General features: G+C 38.1%; 1 protein-coding gene and 1 long non-coding RNA gene across 2 annotated transcripts; one reads left to right on the top strand and one right to left on the bottom strand.

Moving 5' to 3' along the window:
- The first annotated feature begins 8,995 nt into the window (after nucleotides 1–8,995).
- Nucleotides 8,996–11,227, top strand: LOC117238888 (hematopoietic prostaglandin D synthase-like). Its single transcript, XM_033504094.1, has 2 exons — nucleotides 8,996–9,296; nucleotides 10,436–11,227. Exons 1-2 carry the CDS (start codon nucleotides 9,155–9,157, stop codon nucleotides 10,609–10,611), a joined length of 318 nt encoding a protein of 105 aa, XP_033359985.1. The 5' UTR covers nucleotides 8,996–9,154; the 3' UTR covers nucleotides 10,612–11,227.
- Nucleotides 11,228–11,359: 132 nt separating this feature from the next.
- On the bottom strand, nucleotides 11,360–12,277 carry LOC117238889. Its single transcript, XR_004494291.1, has 2 exons — nucleotides 11,997–12,277; nucleotides 11,360–11,879 (listed from the first exon to the last, which is right to left on the bottom strand). It is a non-coding gene; the product is annotated as an uncharacterized LOC117238889 (long non-coding RNA).
- Between the last annotated feature and the right edge of the window lie 1,089 nt (nucleotides 12,278–13,366).

The following is a 13,366-nucleotide window of genomic DNA, read 5'->3' as shown; positions in this document are numbered from 1 at the left end:
ATATTTTCTGGATGATATAATTTTCATCGGTAAAATTAGAACATATGAATTATCACAAACCAGGAATTAAGCCAAGTTTACGCAACGTGTTTATGCACCAGTTATAGTTTACATAAGAAATTCCAAATTATTTACGTAATACGTCATACTAATACGTCAAAAAATCATTTACTAAAATCCATGTCTCATCGAAATATGAAAAATACGAAAAAGAAAGTAGGAAACTATGGAGAACGATAGAATTCGATCGAGGAATCGGTCTCGTTCGGATAAAGAGGCTCTAGAATGCACGCAGGCCTAGTGGCCCCGATACTGGAAGAGGCCTCCATTGTGCGAAACCCACGAAGATCGAGATAACGTAATGAAACTAACTGGCTTGCTCTGACCAATTAACCAACCCAACTACGGCATAATATTTAACGTACACTCGCCGCCTTCCCCTGTTCACGTGGCCACGTTTACGCGGTGGATATAGCGTTACATGAAAACGCGTTGCGAGGGAATCTCGCGTGATGATGAATTCGCTCACGCGGATCATCCCAGCGTGAGTTACAAGTACCTTCACGCGATTGACGGATCAAATATTCATGGCAATTCGATTGGAATTATATTCGTGGGCCATAAAAATATTCACCTTCGCGATTTTATTGATCTATTCAAGACAGATTGGAAATCGATGTGTCGGAGATGAAAGAACACCTGTCGGAGATAAAAGAACACCGGAGCCTTTGGAACTTTGGATAACCCCGCAACATTGTAACCTAGAGTCTACTAAAACAGTAATTAAACAATTGTAGTTATTAAATCCGATTGTAATTGTTCGAGATAGGTGATAGTGAGCTCTGGCTCGAGGCGACAGTCTGTCGCCCAACGTAGCCGCGGCCAACGGGATGACAAAAGGACGTACTCACAAAGTCTAAGTCTGGTTAAAACGTGAAATAACCACTGATCGCGAAGATGTTACTCTTTAGTCGATGAGATCGCGAGCGAGAATGACTTTCCCGTCCCGATGATACCATGGAGGAAAACTATATTGGGGCGTGTCTAAGGACACGAGATCGGATTCGTCGAGAAAAACCTCCGTTCAGAAAGTAAGGGAAATTGTCGTTGCCGCTAATTGGTCAATCTCTATACCGGTGGTTAGAAAAAGATGCTGGCTGTTTTCGAGGGGAAGTTGCTAGTGGGAGACGCCGCTCGTTGAAAAATTGGTCGCCCCTGTTTTCCCGTAGTGGGGACAAAGATTGTTTGTCTGTTTGATGGACTTTAGTTGACTAAATCTTAAGATTTATAACGAGCCCTCGAGCTAGCTGAACATGTACTGTGGAGACGCATCGACATCTGGCAATTCTCTTACTCCAGGAATAGGGTCTGCGCGTGGCGAGCCACGGGACAAAAACCGTTGGAATATTTACTGTCACGTGTCGCCACGAATATTTCTTTTAAGCTATAGGATTTTAAGCTTTTGAGCTATAGGATTACTCCATACCTTTGTTAAACAAAGCGTTCATCCCTTGGTCGCGGCTACGTTGGGCGACAGATTGTCGCCTCGAGCCAGAGCTCACTATCACCAATCTCGAACAATTACAATCGGATTAAATAACTACAATTGTTTAATTACTGCTATAGTAGACTCTAGGTTACAATGTTGCGGGGTTATCCAAAGTTCCAAAGGCTCCGGTGTTCTTTCATCTCCGACAGATGAAATATTTTTATTCTCTGATTTATAATTTTGGAAGTGTAAGGATTTCGTCGAGTGAACGAAGAATGTTCGTAACGGAGTACCCCGTCTTTAAATCAGGAATTTTTGATAAATAAGTAACGTAAGGTTTTATGAAGCAGATTACTGCAAAAAAAAGAAATTCATCATAAATATTTATAATATTAGATAAATATTAAAAATGCCTTTTTATGCAAATGCGAGAGGTATATTACCTTGAGACTATGTTCGCATGATAACGATGATAATGGTCGCAGAAACTGTTTTTTGCCTAACGGTATTTTAACATAGACATCGTGTTTTTTGATGGTTACAAAAAAAAAATTAAATTTTATAGATTATGTATAATCAATTAATTCAGTGATCAGAATTTTAAAGAAACTTTTTAATAGAATAAATGAGAACTCGAAAGAGCAAATACGTGGAATTGTAACGATGTGTTAAGGTGTAGGAAGATTTAAGATTAAGCTGTTACTGTTAATTTGTGTTTCCGCCTGTTTGCACGCGTCTGACCATAGACAGGCACGCTCTACTGCGGTTGCGAGGCATCCGCTGCACGTGAGCAATCGTATTTGAATATAACATCTGTTTGATTTGTTTTTACCAACTATGTGTACCACTAATTACCAGTGGCGAAATTCAGAAATTATTCCTATTTCCTCGAAACAAAAAACATAGAATCTCGTCTTTTTAGATATATGATTTTACTTGGATATGTCTTACAGTTCGAACACCTAACCGATTTTCTGCACATTTAGTATTTATAATAATAGACTTTAGACTAGCTTCACGTACGAATATACAGGGTGGTTGGTAACTGGTGGTACAAGCGGAAAGGGGGTGATTCTACGCGAAAAAAGAAAATATAGAATAAAAATCTTTCGTTCGGGGCTTTGTTTTCGAGAAAATCAACTTTGAATCTTATCTCGTTATAACGGATCTCACTGTAGATCGTTGTCTCGATGGAAAAATTAAGAAAAAAATTTTTATTCTATATTTTCGACTTCTTTCACCCCCTTTCCGCTTGTACCATCAGTTACCATCCACATCCATTCCATATACATCCTGTCCATAAAATTACGAAATACCTACATTTTTCAATTATGTTCAAAATTCTACAGACCTCCCCCTTCCCCGAAATCTCATTTTGCGCTTTCGTCAATCATAAAAGTTTATTTGCGAAAACAAGCAGCCCAAGAAGAACAATTTGCGTCAGTCTAAAATTACCATCACGCATCAAGGAACGTACCTGACGTCAACAAACCTGAAGTCCTTCCCATATTTAACTCTACTAAGCCAACCACGGGAGTTCCGCGTTCAAAATACCAATCGTTCGTTTATTTGCATGAGAAAAGATTTGTCAGTGGCTGGGGAGGAAACGAGCCGAAGCGCGGATAGGTGAATGTCGGAAGAGAAGGGGAAAACCTGCCGAGTCCTGAAACAATTTTCGTTTCGAACAGCTCGTCCTGCTGGTGGGGAGGGTTGCATAAATATTCGAGGTTGCGCATCGTGCTCGACATAGCTGGAAACTGCTGGCAAGCGGACAAGTGGTGGAGAGGGAGCACCAGGAGCTTAGTTTCGCCACAGCTCAGTACCAGTTGCGCTCCATACGAGTGTTCATCCAACCTGCTCGAAAGGGTGGAATTCCAACGTGAAGACATTGAGTTCGGTGACATCGGTGAGTTTAAATCCACTATATCTTCTATGAAATCATCGTGACGCTAAATGTAGTTACAAGAAATCATTCTAATTTATTTCTGTGTGTAATTTCTTTTCTTCATTTCGCGTGGTTTCTTACTTGGTCAAAAGGTGAGGAACTTTTATGCGAGGATACTGTTGATAAATTTGCATCGTCCATCCTTTATTGAATTTATACGCAAGACCATCGACGTTGAGTTTCGCTCGATCATTGTCTATCGAATAATTATAAAATTTATTCTGATTTTTGTGCGTCTTCGGTGCTTTCCTTAGCTTTGTCCGATTCTTTTTTATTTGATCTGATTGATTGTAGCAATTTAAATACGAGGAGACTGCTGGTCAGTTCGAATCGATTATTTTCTGTGCAGTAATCGTAGCAAAATGAATATATTCTAATTTATACGTGTCCTTTGTCCCACTTTGTGCCCGCTCTTTTTCCCCTACTTTCTACTGTTTCGAGGCATGAATGAATCCTCTGAACTTGTTGCTCTGGCAGTGAATGAAAAGTGAAGTTTAGGATTGGAAAGTGAAATGAAAGTTTCAATTCCTCGCTTGTGTTTCACTTGTGGAAAGAATCTTCATCAGAAGTTTGACATTTTTTATAGACGCAAGTGTTTGTGCTTACATTTAGATTTTAGAAAGAATTTTGAATTGTATATGTCGATTACGTATATTGGTCATTTAAAAAAATCATAAACACTGTTCAAACTTCTAAGGTACAATGAGAAAAATACAATGTTCATCATTTTATCTTTCCCATGCATTACTGTACTATTACTTAGTGCTGGAAGTTATAAATACCTCTTGTCGTAACTTATCAAAATGTCCTGCTCAATGATATAGTCCCATTCATCCCCTGTCATTCCCAGCCACCATTTACATCTCATAACATAATAATAAAACAGTACTTGACATGATTAATAACATATTAAAAGCATCACCTAGAAGAGATGAATTATTTCATAATATAAACTTTCATGTTTATTAATCCCTTAATGTTTTTGTATTCTAATACTTTTGTATATCGCTTATGCTGTAGGTTGAATATGCAAATTAATATTTTTATAGATATAATTTAAATAATACTCGATAATAGCACTGGATAATATTATATCGAGTACTATTCCTCGAATATTTTACACGTTTTTCCATATTACATAATGGAACATAATTTTTGTCTAAATTACGATGCTTCTAATTAAATTTAAATATAAACGAGAGATTGCTTTCCTTCAAAGTTATTGAAATTCGTAAGAAAAGCGAAAGACAAAACAGAATCGATGTATCGATTAATTCCTTAAAAATTTCTACTCGATAACTGGCCCTTAACATTTCACGAACTATACGCGTTTTAATATTCATGGTTACAAGAAAGTAAGAAGAAAGAAGCCGAAATAGGTCGACGCGTGTTAGCGGCATATTTTTTATTCATGTACCCACTTCAAAGTCGTCTATACGTACCTCACCGACCTAATACGAACAGCTCTCTTTTCGGTCTCCTCCCTTTTATTTCTCTCGCATTTTTCTTCTTCCATTTCCTCCTGCCCCCCCCCTCCTCTCTCTCTCTCTCGTTCGTTCCTTTGGCCTGGATATTTTTCGCGTGGTTCGAGCAACGATGAATTTCCGTGCCGCGAAATTGATGACACGAGGGATAATGAAAATTTATCGAGTATAATAGCCGACGTTCTGATCAAAGACCAAGCCAATCCGTGCCTAAAAAAAAAAAAAATTTTTGGATACCGTCAATGAAGCTGTATTATATTTACATATAAACTATATTATATATGGGACGCAGGTGTTCTATATTAAACATAGCTAAATATAGGTAAATGCAATTAAATAGAGTTAAATATACCGTAATGAAATATATTTGGTTTATGAAACTTTTCCTAAATTAAATGGGAAAATTATTCGCATAGTTGGAAATTCGTATAGTATCTATAATAAAAATTTATAAAATAACAAGACAGCTCAGAGGACTTTTCAATATTTTTTATTTCGATATATATACTGCATTTCCATTAATCTTCGTTTCAGATATTTTTAAAAGTTACTTATTAATATCACTTCTAGTCATTTTTTAACATTATTCGATAAAGTTACATTAACAAAATCGTGTTTTTCAATTATGCCATTTACTACTCTTTATCTTCATGATTATAATTGATTATACAAGTATCCCATATATCGTAATGAAGCAATTGTGTATAGTTGTAGCATTGTAAAGTTATGACTCTGAGACAACAAAATCGTAAAAGTTCTTAAAAAAATTGGCTGACAGAATATCCTACGAAGTATTATTTTCAGCGAAGCAACAGATTTTGTCAAACGTATAACCTTTATAAATTTCTGACGTAAAGTATTTCAAATCTATCTTCTCCAAAAAGAAGAACGTCGTAGGATAAAATTGTACATTTTAAAATGTACATTGTAAAATTATACATTTTCGATTTATTTCTTCACGTAGAAAATTTTACCTTATCCTTTATAGTACGAATAATGAGACACACTAAATATTTGAATGCTACGAAACTCGTAAGAACCAGTTGTACTATACTTTAACCAGTTACACATACTAAACGGTATCAAGTAACTTATCGATCAGTATCGCTTTCTTTTAATATGAAAGAACGACATAAACGTAGAACAGAATTTTTACGAACAGAGAAAGTATTAGGTTGTCCGGAAAGTGTCTTTCTTTCGCAAGTGTGTTTTTTACAACGATGCACCTTCGTACAAACGTAAAACCAAGTCTGTGAAATTTATCTCAACAGAACAAATTGGATCGTACGTAATTCGACAAAATAATATAAAACAAAAAAACGTTGTGCGTCTATTATTTCCTCATAAAACGAAAGAAACTTTTTGGACAAGCTAATAGTTTTCGAAAAATTTACGACTTGTCTATGGAAGACGAGGGATTGAAAGAACGCCGAAGAAAGAGGTTCAATGGATGAACCAGCAGGAAGTTCTCGAAGCAGCCGCGAATCGCGAGTACCCCCTCGAAAAGAGATGAAAGTGGATCGAAACTGTAAGACTGTTACGACTTTTCCTCTCCGATGTACGTGAATTGAATCACGGTCAACTCAGCTTGAAAGAGAAGTTCGATTAAAAATCTTCTATTGTTAAATTCCTTAGTCACTCAGGCAGATCCATGCGATTAACTCTTAATTAGTATTCTTGGTACAGCAATAGTTACTCAATTTTTGAGCTTCAATAATATACGTTGATTTGTATTTCGTACTTTACGTAACCGAAATGAAACCTAAGTAGAGATTTGTTTTCTCATCAAGTATAACGAGTTTTATACTTTGGATAGATTGCCTCGTTGTGGGAAGGTCTTAATCGTTTATAATTGCGATTAAGTAATTGCAATAAGTCATATTTTTAAGAAACGTTCTCACATGCTGTCACACACTCTAATTAGAAAAGGATCATGAAACATTCGGTTTATGATATTATTTGTTTGTAAATCTTCCTGCTTCCGGAAACTTTTTTAAATATGAAAATATTTATATACAAAATTAAATGTTGTCCTATCAGAATTATATTATTTCGTGTATCCTGTTGCTTTTTATATGACAGTCCTCCCGTTGGCCGCGGATTCGTTATCAAGCCTGAGGCCCTCGTCACTAGTGTCACTATCGACAATAAAGGTACCCCACCCGCGACCGGACGATGGAGAACTCCAACACGGAATCAAATCTCCCGCGAGCCCTGCCCGGGAGGGCGCCTCGAGCTCGGACTCGGAATGTGACTCGAGCTCGGATTCGGATTCAGACTCGACATCAGAAGTGGCATCCGAACACACGTTGTCGGCACGGGATTGTAAGAGTATCGTGCGCGCACTAAAGCGGTCGCTAGAGAAGAAGAAGAGGAAGAAGAAGAAGAAGAAGAAAAAGAAGAAAGGACACCGGGCAACCCGGGTATCGCTACCGCGCTTCAACCCCGAAGCCGCGGACGCAGATCCAGCCGCCTGGTGCACAGCCGTCGGCCTGCTCATGAGGGACCACCCCCTGAAAAACAGCGCATTGTATTCTGCCCTAAACCGTGCCCTAGAGGGTCCGGCAGCGTATTGGCTTACGCAGATAATGAACGGCGACGAGCTCACCTGGCCAGATTTTAAGGAACAATTCGCCGCGCACTTCGGTGGCCAAGAAGTAGCAGCCGCGTCGCTAATCAAGGTAGCCGAGGAACTACCGCGGGACGGCGAAACACCAGGAGCGTACGGAAATCGTATCATCACCCTCCTGGGGTCGAAGTGGCGAAATTCAACCAGGGAAGAGGTACTCGCCGCCACCGCCCTCCATCTGCTGGGCTCGCGCGATGAACGTTTTAAACGACTAGCGCCCACGAGTGACATCACGTCGGTGAAACAATTCCAAAGGGAAATGAAGCCCTTCCTATACACGGAGTGGCTAACGCCCCCGCCGTGGAGGTCATTAGCGAGCTCCGGAAACAAACGAGGCAGGTCACCCGCCCCTGGACCAGGTGTGGCCACTGCGGTATTTACGGACATCCGACATTCGAATGCCGCAAGAGGGCGAAGTGAGAACCGAAGAAGGACCCTCGACGCCCGGAGGAAAGCCGACCGGCTGCACCACCAAAAGCGTTGTGCTTTCACTGACACATGCCGGGACACATCGCCTCTCGCTGTCCATCGCGGCGAGAAGAAAAACATTGCCCCGAGGACGAGCGCCTGGTCGATGCCTGCGTGGTAGAAGCCCCGACGGGTACACTAAGCCAGCAGGCCACACACGAGGACGTGTAAGTGTCAGGATGGCCGAGTCGGAGACGAAAGGACGCCGGGGCCCCTCTGGAACTTCAGGACAACACCCTAACCTTGCAACCTAGAGCCTAATATAGCCATAACGAAACAATCGCAAGTATCCAAACCGATAGCAATCGTACGTCGATCGGAGGATCGTGTGTACTGAGACACTCGACCGGAGTCTTGTTTCGGTGGCGTCGTTGGGATGACGAGCAGTCTTGCTAGAGAGCTGATAGGTGAAAGAAGTCGAGTGCCTTACGAGCAGGGAGTGGTGCACGTGTGAGTTAGAGCAAGGGAACCTGTCCTCCCGTTGGTCACGGATTCGTTATCAAGCCTGAGGCCCTCGTCACTAGTGTAACTATCGACAATAAAGGTACCCCACGCGCGACCGGACGATGGAGAACTTCAACGCAGAACCGCTACCTCCCGCGAGCCCTCCCCGGGAGGACGCCTCGAGCTCGGACTCGGAGATTCAGACTCGACATATATATTATTATATATATTATATATACTATTATATCTATATAATATATGTATTTATATCTATAAATATATCTATTTAAAAAAATTAAGTTGACCTTCATATATCGCCAATAATATCGCGTGCGTAAAAAGAAACTAATTACATTTAATTCTTTCTTTACATTTATTTATTTTTTATTATTATTTTTTTCACAACTAATTACATTTAATTATTACATTTACATACATTTAACTATTATTACATACATTCACATACATTTAATTATTATGTTTTTCATAATTATATCTCGTTTGAAATATTTTTCAACATAATTAATTGTTTCAAAAACACATATTCCAGCCTTCTAAATGATTTATTTTGCGTATTATACGAATTATTCCATCTATAAATAAATTGTTCTCTATACACACAAACACGCACACAGTCTGTTAATTACACGAGTTAATTGTATCATTTTTCTCGATAAGTTGACAGAGCAAGGAAAATGAGCGACGAACCTACCTACAAACTAATCTACTTCAATGCCCGTGGTCGTGCCGAACATATACGGTACATATTTGCATATACTGGCATCGAGTATACCGACGAGAGGATCCCCGAAGAATTCTGGCCTGAATACAAGGATTGTAAGCGTGAAGAATCGATTTTTACTTTCATCGTTCAACTCTCAGGTATCTACCATTTACTCAAACTTTTCTGTAGATAAAACTTTCGTTTCACGTGCAGGTTAAACTTACTTAAAGTAAAATTTCATACGGAATAAAGTCGAACTTTTCATTAAGTTTTGCTTCCGTAATATCGTGTTTATCGAATACCAACTTAATTCACTTACGATTCTCGAATTTTTGCGTTGCAATCTTTATTGTTTTCAATGAATCGAAGCGTTTCGAATATTTTGAGAAAACCGTAAATAGCGTTTCGAATATTTTGAGAAAACCGTAAATAGGCGACTGAAAATAGGAATACAAAAATACTTCTACGTTTCTCGTTCATTTAAAAAATTTTTAGGACTTGTTGGAAAAAAAGGATAAAAAATTGAAATCAGTTCGGAAATGAACAAGAACATAGCTAAAAAGTCGAAAGAACAAAGGAGACATAAAATTCGATCTTCCGTTGCGACAGTTCTATCGTAAATAGTATAATAAAAGTTTTACGCAGCATAGTCTTCGATATAATCTTATATGTCGCTTGCAGATAGAGAAACCAAAGATCAACGTAAGTCTGTAAATCAATCCTGTCGGTGTAAAACACAAAATTACGTTCGCAAGAGACATTCGATTTATATTCCTTGCATTTCAATTTTCATTACAAGAACCGTGTACATTTTCTAATATTTTTTCCGTGTCTGGTATTATGCGACGTGAATTTTTTATTCGCAGTTGTAAGTCCACTATCATTGCATAAGGTCTTCCCGCAAAACGATACTGATCGTTCCTCGTACATTCAGTACACCGCATCAGACGGATTCGTTCCTTTCCGTGAGAATTACAAATTTTATACTCGATCTTTTATCCTTGATTTTAAAAACTTTAGGTTCTTCTCAACAGTCAAAAACACGCGATACCCTGTCCATCGTAATCGTAAGAAAAGAAAAAAAGGAGAAAGAAGACATTTCTGTATTTCTTTACTAGGCCATGTTGATTAAAACCGAAATGATTTCGATTCATCTATTCACAAGAACGCAACGGCCTCGGAAGCTGTGTTGTGATTTCCTATCGATCGTTTCCCTCTACACAGTGTTCATATGAGCCATGTTTGTTCTTAGCAATGCCTTATAAAAAGCTGCCTGTGCTGGAGGTAGACGGGAAACCGGTAGCGCAGAGTAACGCTGTGGCGCGATACTTGGCGAGGAAGTACGATCTAATGGGAAAGGACGAATGGGATGCGATGATATGCGACGAGCTCGTCGATACTCTTGGAGATTTGAAGCAAGGTGAGTAACTGATGAGATGACTTTGTATTTGTCTCACCACAGAGACAGACGTTCAGAATTCATTGTGAAAAGACGAGTACAAACAAGATACGTATATCTTTCCGTTAAGCGAATGTTACAGTTTGTTTGCAAAAGTCAGTTTTTAGATTATAGAATCGTAGATAGAATTTAGAGGATAGAAACTTTTAGTAGTCACTTTTAGTTTAGTAAAGTCTTATCGACAATAAGCAGACTACGTTATGATACAACGATTCCAACTGAAGATTTCTATCGACATCACGAATTCGATGGCTTTCAAATTTTCTTCTCTGCAATCTCAGACGCTCAGCTCGAAAGAATCTTTTAGATCCCCCGACAAACACTCGACTCAGGTTATCTATTATCGTAATCTTCCTACGGGATTTTTTTTAACTGCGTTGCGTTAACGAATAACGGGATAACATCGCGTTTCTCTCAACGCCTTTCAACGTTCTACAACTTTTATTCTTTGCAAATCCCTGTCTCTATATGATAAACGCTGGTTATCCGCGGAAGGAGCGAGGACAACGAAGTGTTACTCGATGATCAAAGACAGGAAGATCCTGGTACGCGATAACGTTACTAATTTCCAACTACGATATGTGTGATTACGTAACATCTGCTGTCTGCATAATGCGTTAACGATCCGCGCGTTGATCGCATAAATATAAATCGAAGGGAATGGAATCGCTCGAAACTCATGCAACTATCCGCAGGTGTTTAAAATCGTGTTTTTACACCGCCAACGTAACGTCACGCCAGTCGAATCGAAAAATTATTACTAGACAGAGAAGGTGAACAAAAAACGAGGTAAATAGGCTACCGATTGAATAATATCATAACGATCGTATCTCTGGTTTTTGCTTGTCTTTTATATTTGTTTCAAATGTATAAAATATAATCGTACCGATATCGTCCACGATTAAAGCCATCCATCCGCCATCGACGAGGAACGAACGATTATATTTTATCATTTATGCGAATCCTTCTCTTCTCTTCTTTCTCTATTTACGCCCCTCGCCTTGCTTCGTACCGCCGACGATTCACAATTCGATGCACCTGAACAGCTGGAACGTCGCAGATTTTTCCGTACGATAACAAACGTGTTTTTGATGGCCTGCTTTAAACCGTGACGATCGCCATGACGTGCATCAATTGTCGAATGATGTAGTGCGACGATACTCCTACGCAACTTTTTTTTACGCTGTTTTTTCCTCTATTTTTTCTTCCTGTGTGTTATCACATGATCATGAGATACCTGTATAGAGGATGCAAAGAGTCTGTGAAGAATTTACAGATATTTAAGATTATCATAATGATTAAGCAAAAGCTAAGACGCAAAATATTGCTCAAGATGTAATTATGTAATATTTACTCAATTTCTAGAAGACTGTTTATATATTGTTGTTATTCTTGATATGAAGATAAATATAGTATACTTTATTCAGACCTAGATAAAAGACTTTTTTCTCGTTTCTCTTCTCTTACTTAATCACTAAGAGTTATATAACGTTTATTCGATAATTCTGCTTCTCCTGACCTTTCCACAAATGGTTGTTTATATCTCGACATTCTTGGTACTTTTAATCAAATTTTAATAACAGTACTTTACTCGTCAGAAGTAAATAAAAAAGCTCTAAGTAGAAGCAAGGATTTACTTACCTTTCCTTTCTCGAATCCCAGTTAGCAATGTTGTTCCTCTTGAAAGATTTTCCAAGTTTCCAAGACAATTTCCACGCTGGTAACATTGTATATATTTCGAGTATCGTGAACCACAGGAACTTGTTGAGGCAATATTGAAGAAAGCAAAGAGAATGAAGAAATTGTAGGAACTATGAGAGGCTACTCCATCTTTCACAACTTATTTTCTCTTCGTTTGGGGGAAAAACACAAATGAACGTAACGGTTGGTTTCATATACGTTTCAGATATCTGCTACTATCGCATGGAGGAGAATCCTGAAAAGAAGGAAGCGAGGAAGAATCAACTTTTGAACGAAACAATACCATTTTACTTGACTAAATTCGACCAGATTATTGGCAAAAATAAAGGATATATCATTCCTACTACCGTAAGATTTTTTATCCAAATTTAATGTTAAAATTTTTAGTCTTTGTGCAAACTGGGCCATGTTGTCCATAAAAAATTATTGAAACTTTGTTGCGACAAGACAGCTTTAATTGTTGAGAGCAGAGTGTATCTTTAAAATTCACTCCTGTTAGTTTATGTACAAATGAATTTGCCAAGATTTTCAGCTTTTAGATAATTATTCATGTATCTTCCTCATCAAGTTTGATAGAAATTATTACTATCGTAATCAAAGCAAAGATCAAGATATGTAAAATCATTTCTCTGGATATGACACTCTTGTTTAATGAGTGATAAATGATACCATTCGAAATATCATATTTATATAATATATAATGATACTTATAAGTGTAATCACTCAAGTACAGATATCTGAATTTTTCTCACTGTCACTGACATAGATACGTATTATCGTTCCTTAGATTACTTGACCAGTTTATTTCTTTCATCACTGTGTTATTATATAATAATAATAAATAGTCACATTAAATTAATTTAGTATGATTATGTTGTTTAATAATACGTGTTTCATTGCAAAATATTTAGCGATTGAAGGGCTCATAGGAAACATGAAAGTGAAAGAATACTAGAATCTAGAGTTTACGATTTCAATTTGTTTAACGAGATATTTATCATATTACACAATTCCTGTAAATGT

This window comes from Bombus vosnesenskii, unplaced genomic scaffold, assembly GCF_011952255.1.
Source record: "Bombus vosnesenskii isolate JDL3184/JDL3185 unplaced genomic scaffold, Bvos_JDL3184-5_v1.1 scf7180000013696, whole genome shotgun sequence".
In the NCBI taxonomy this organism is placed as follows: domain Eukaryota; kingdom Metazoa; phylum Arthropoda; class Insecta; order Hymenoptera; family Apidae; genus Bombus; species Bombus vosnesenskii.
The sequence above is the reverse complement of the archived record's forward strand: the minus strand, read 5'-3'. Positions and strand labels throughout refer to the sequence as shown.

Coding starts and splice junctions, on each gene's coding strand:
- LOC117238888 (XM_033504094.1), top strand. CDS start 9,155: ATGAGCGACGAACCTACCTACAAACTAATCTACTTCAATGCCCGTGGT. Junction 9,297..10,435: donor CTGGCCTGAATACAAGGATT/GTAAGCGTGAAG, acceptor GTTTGTTCTTAG/CAATGCCTTATAAAAAGCTG.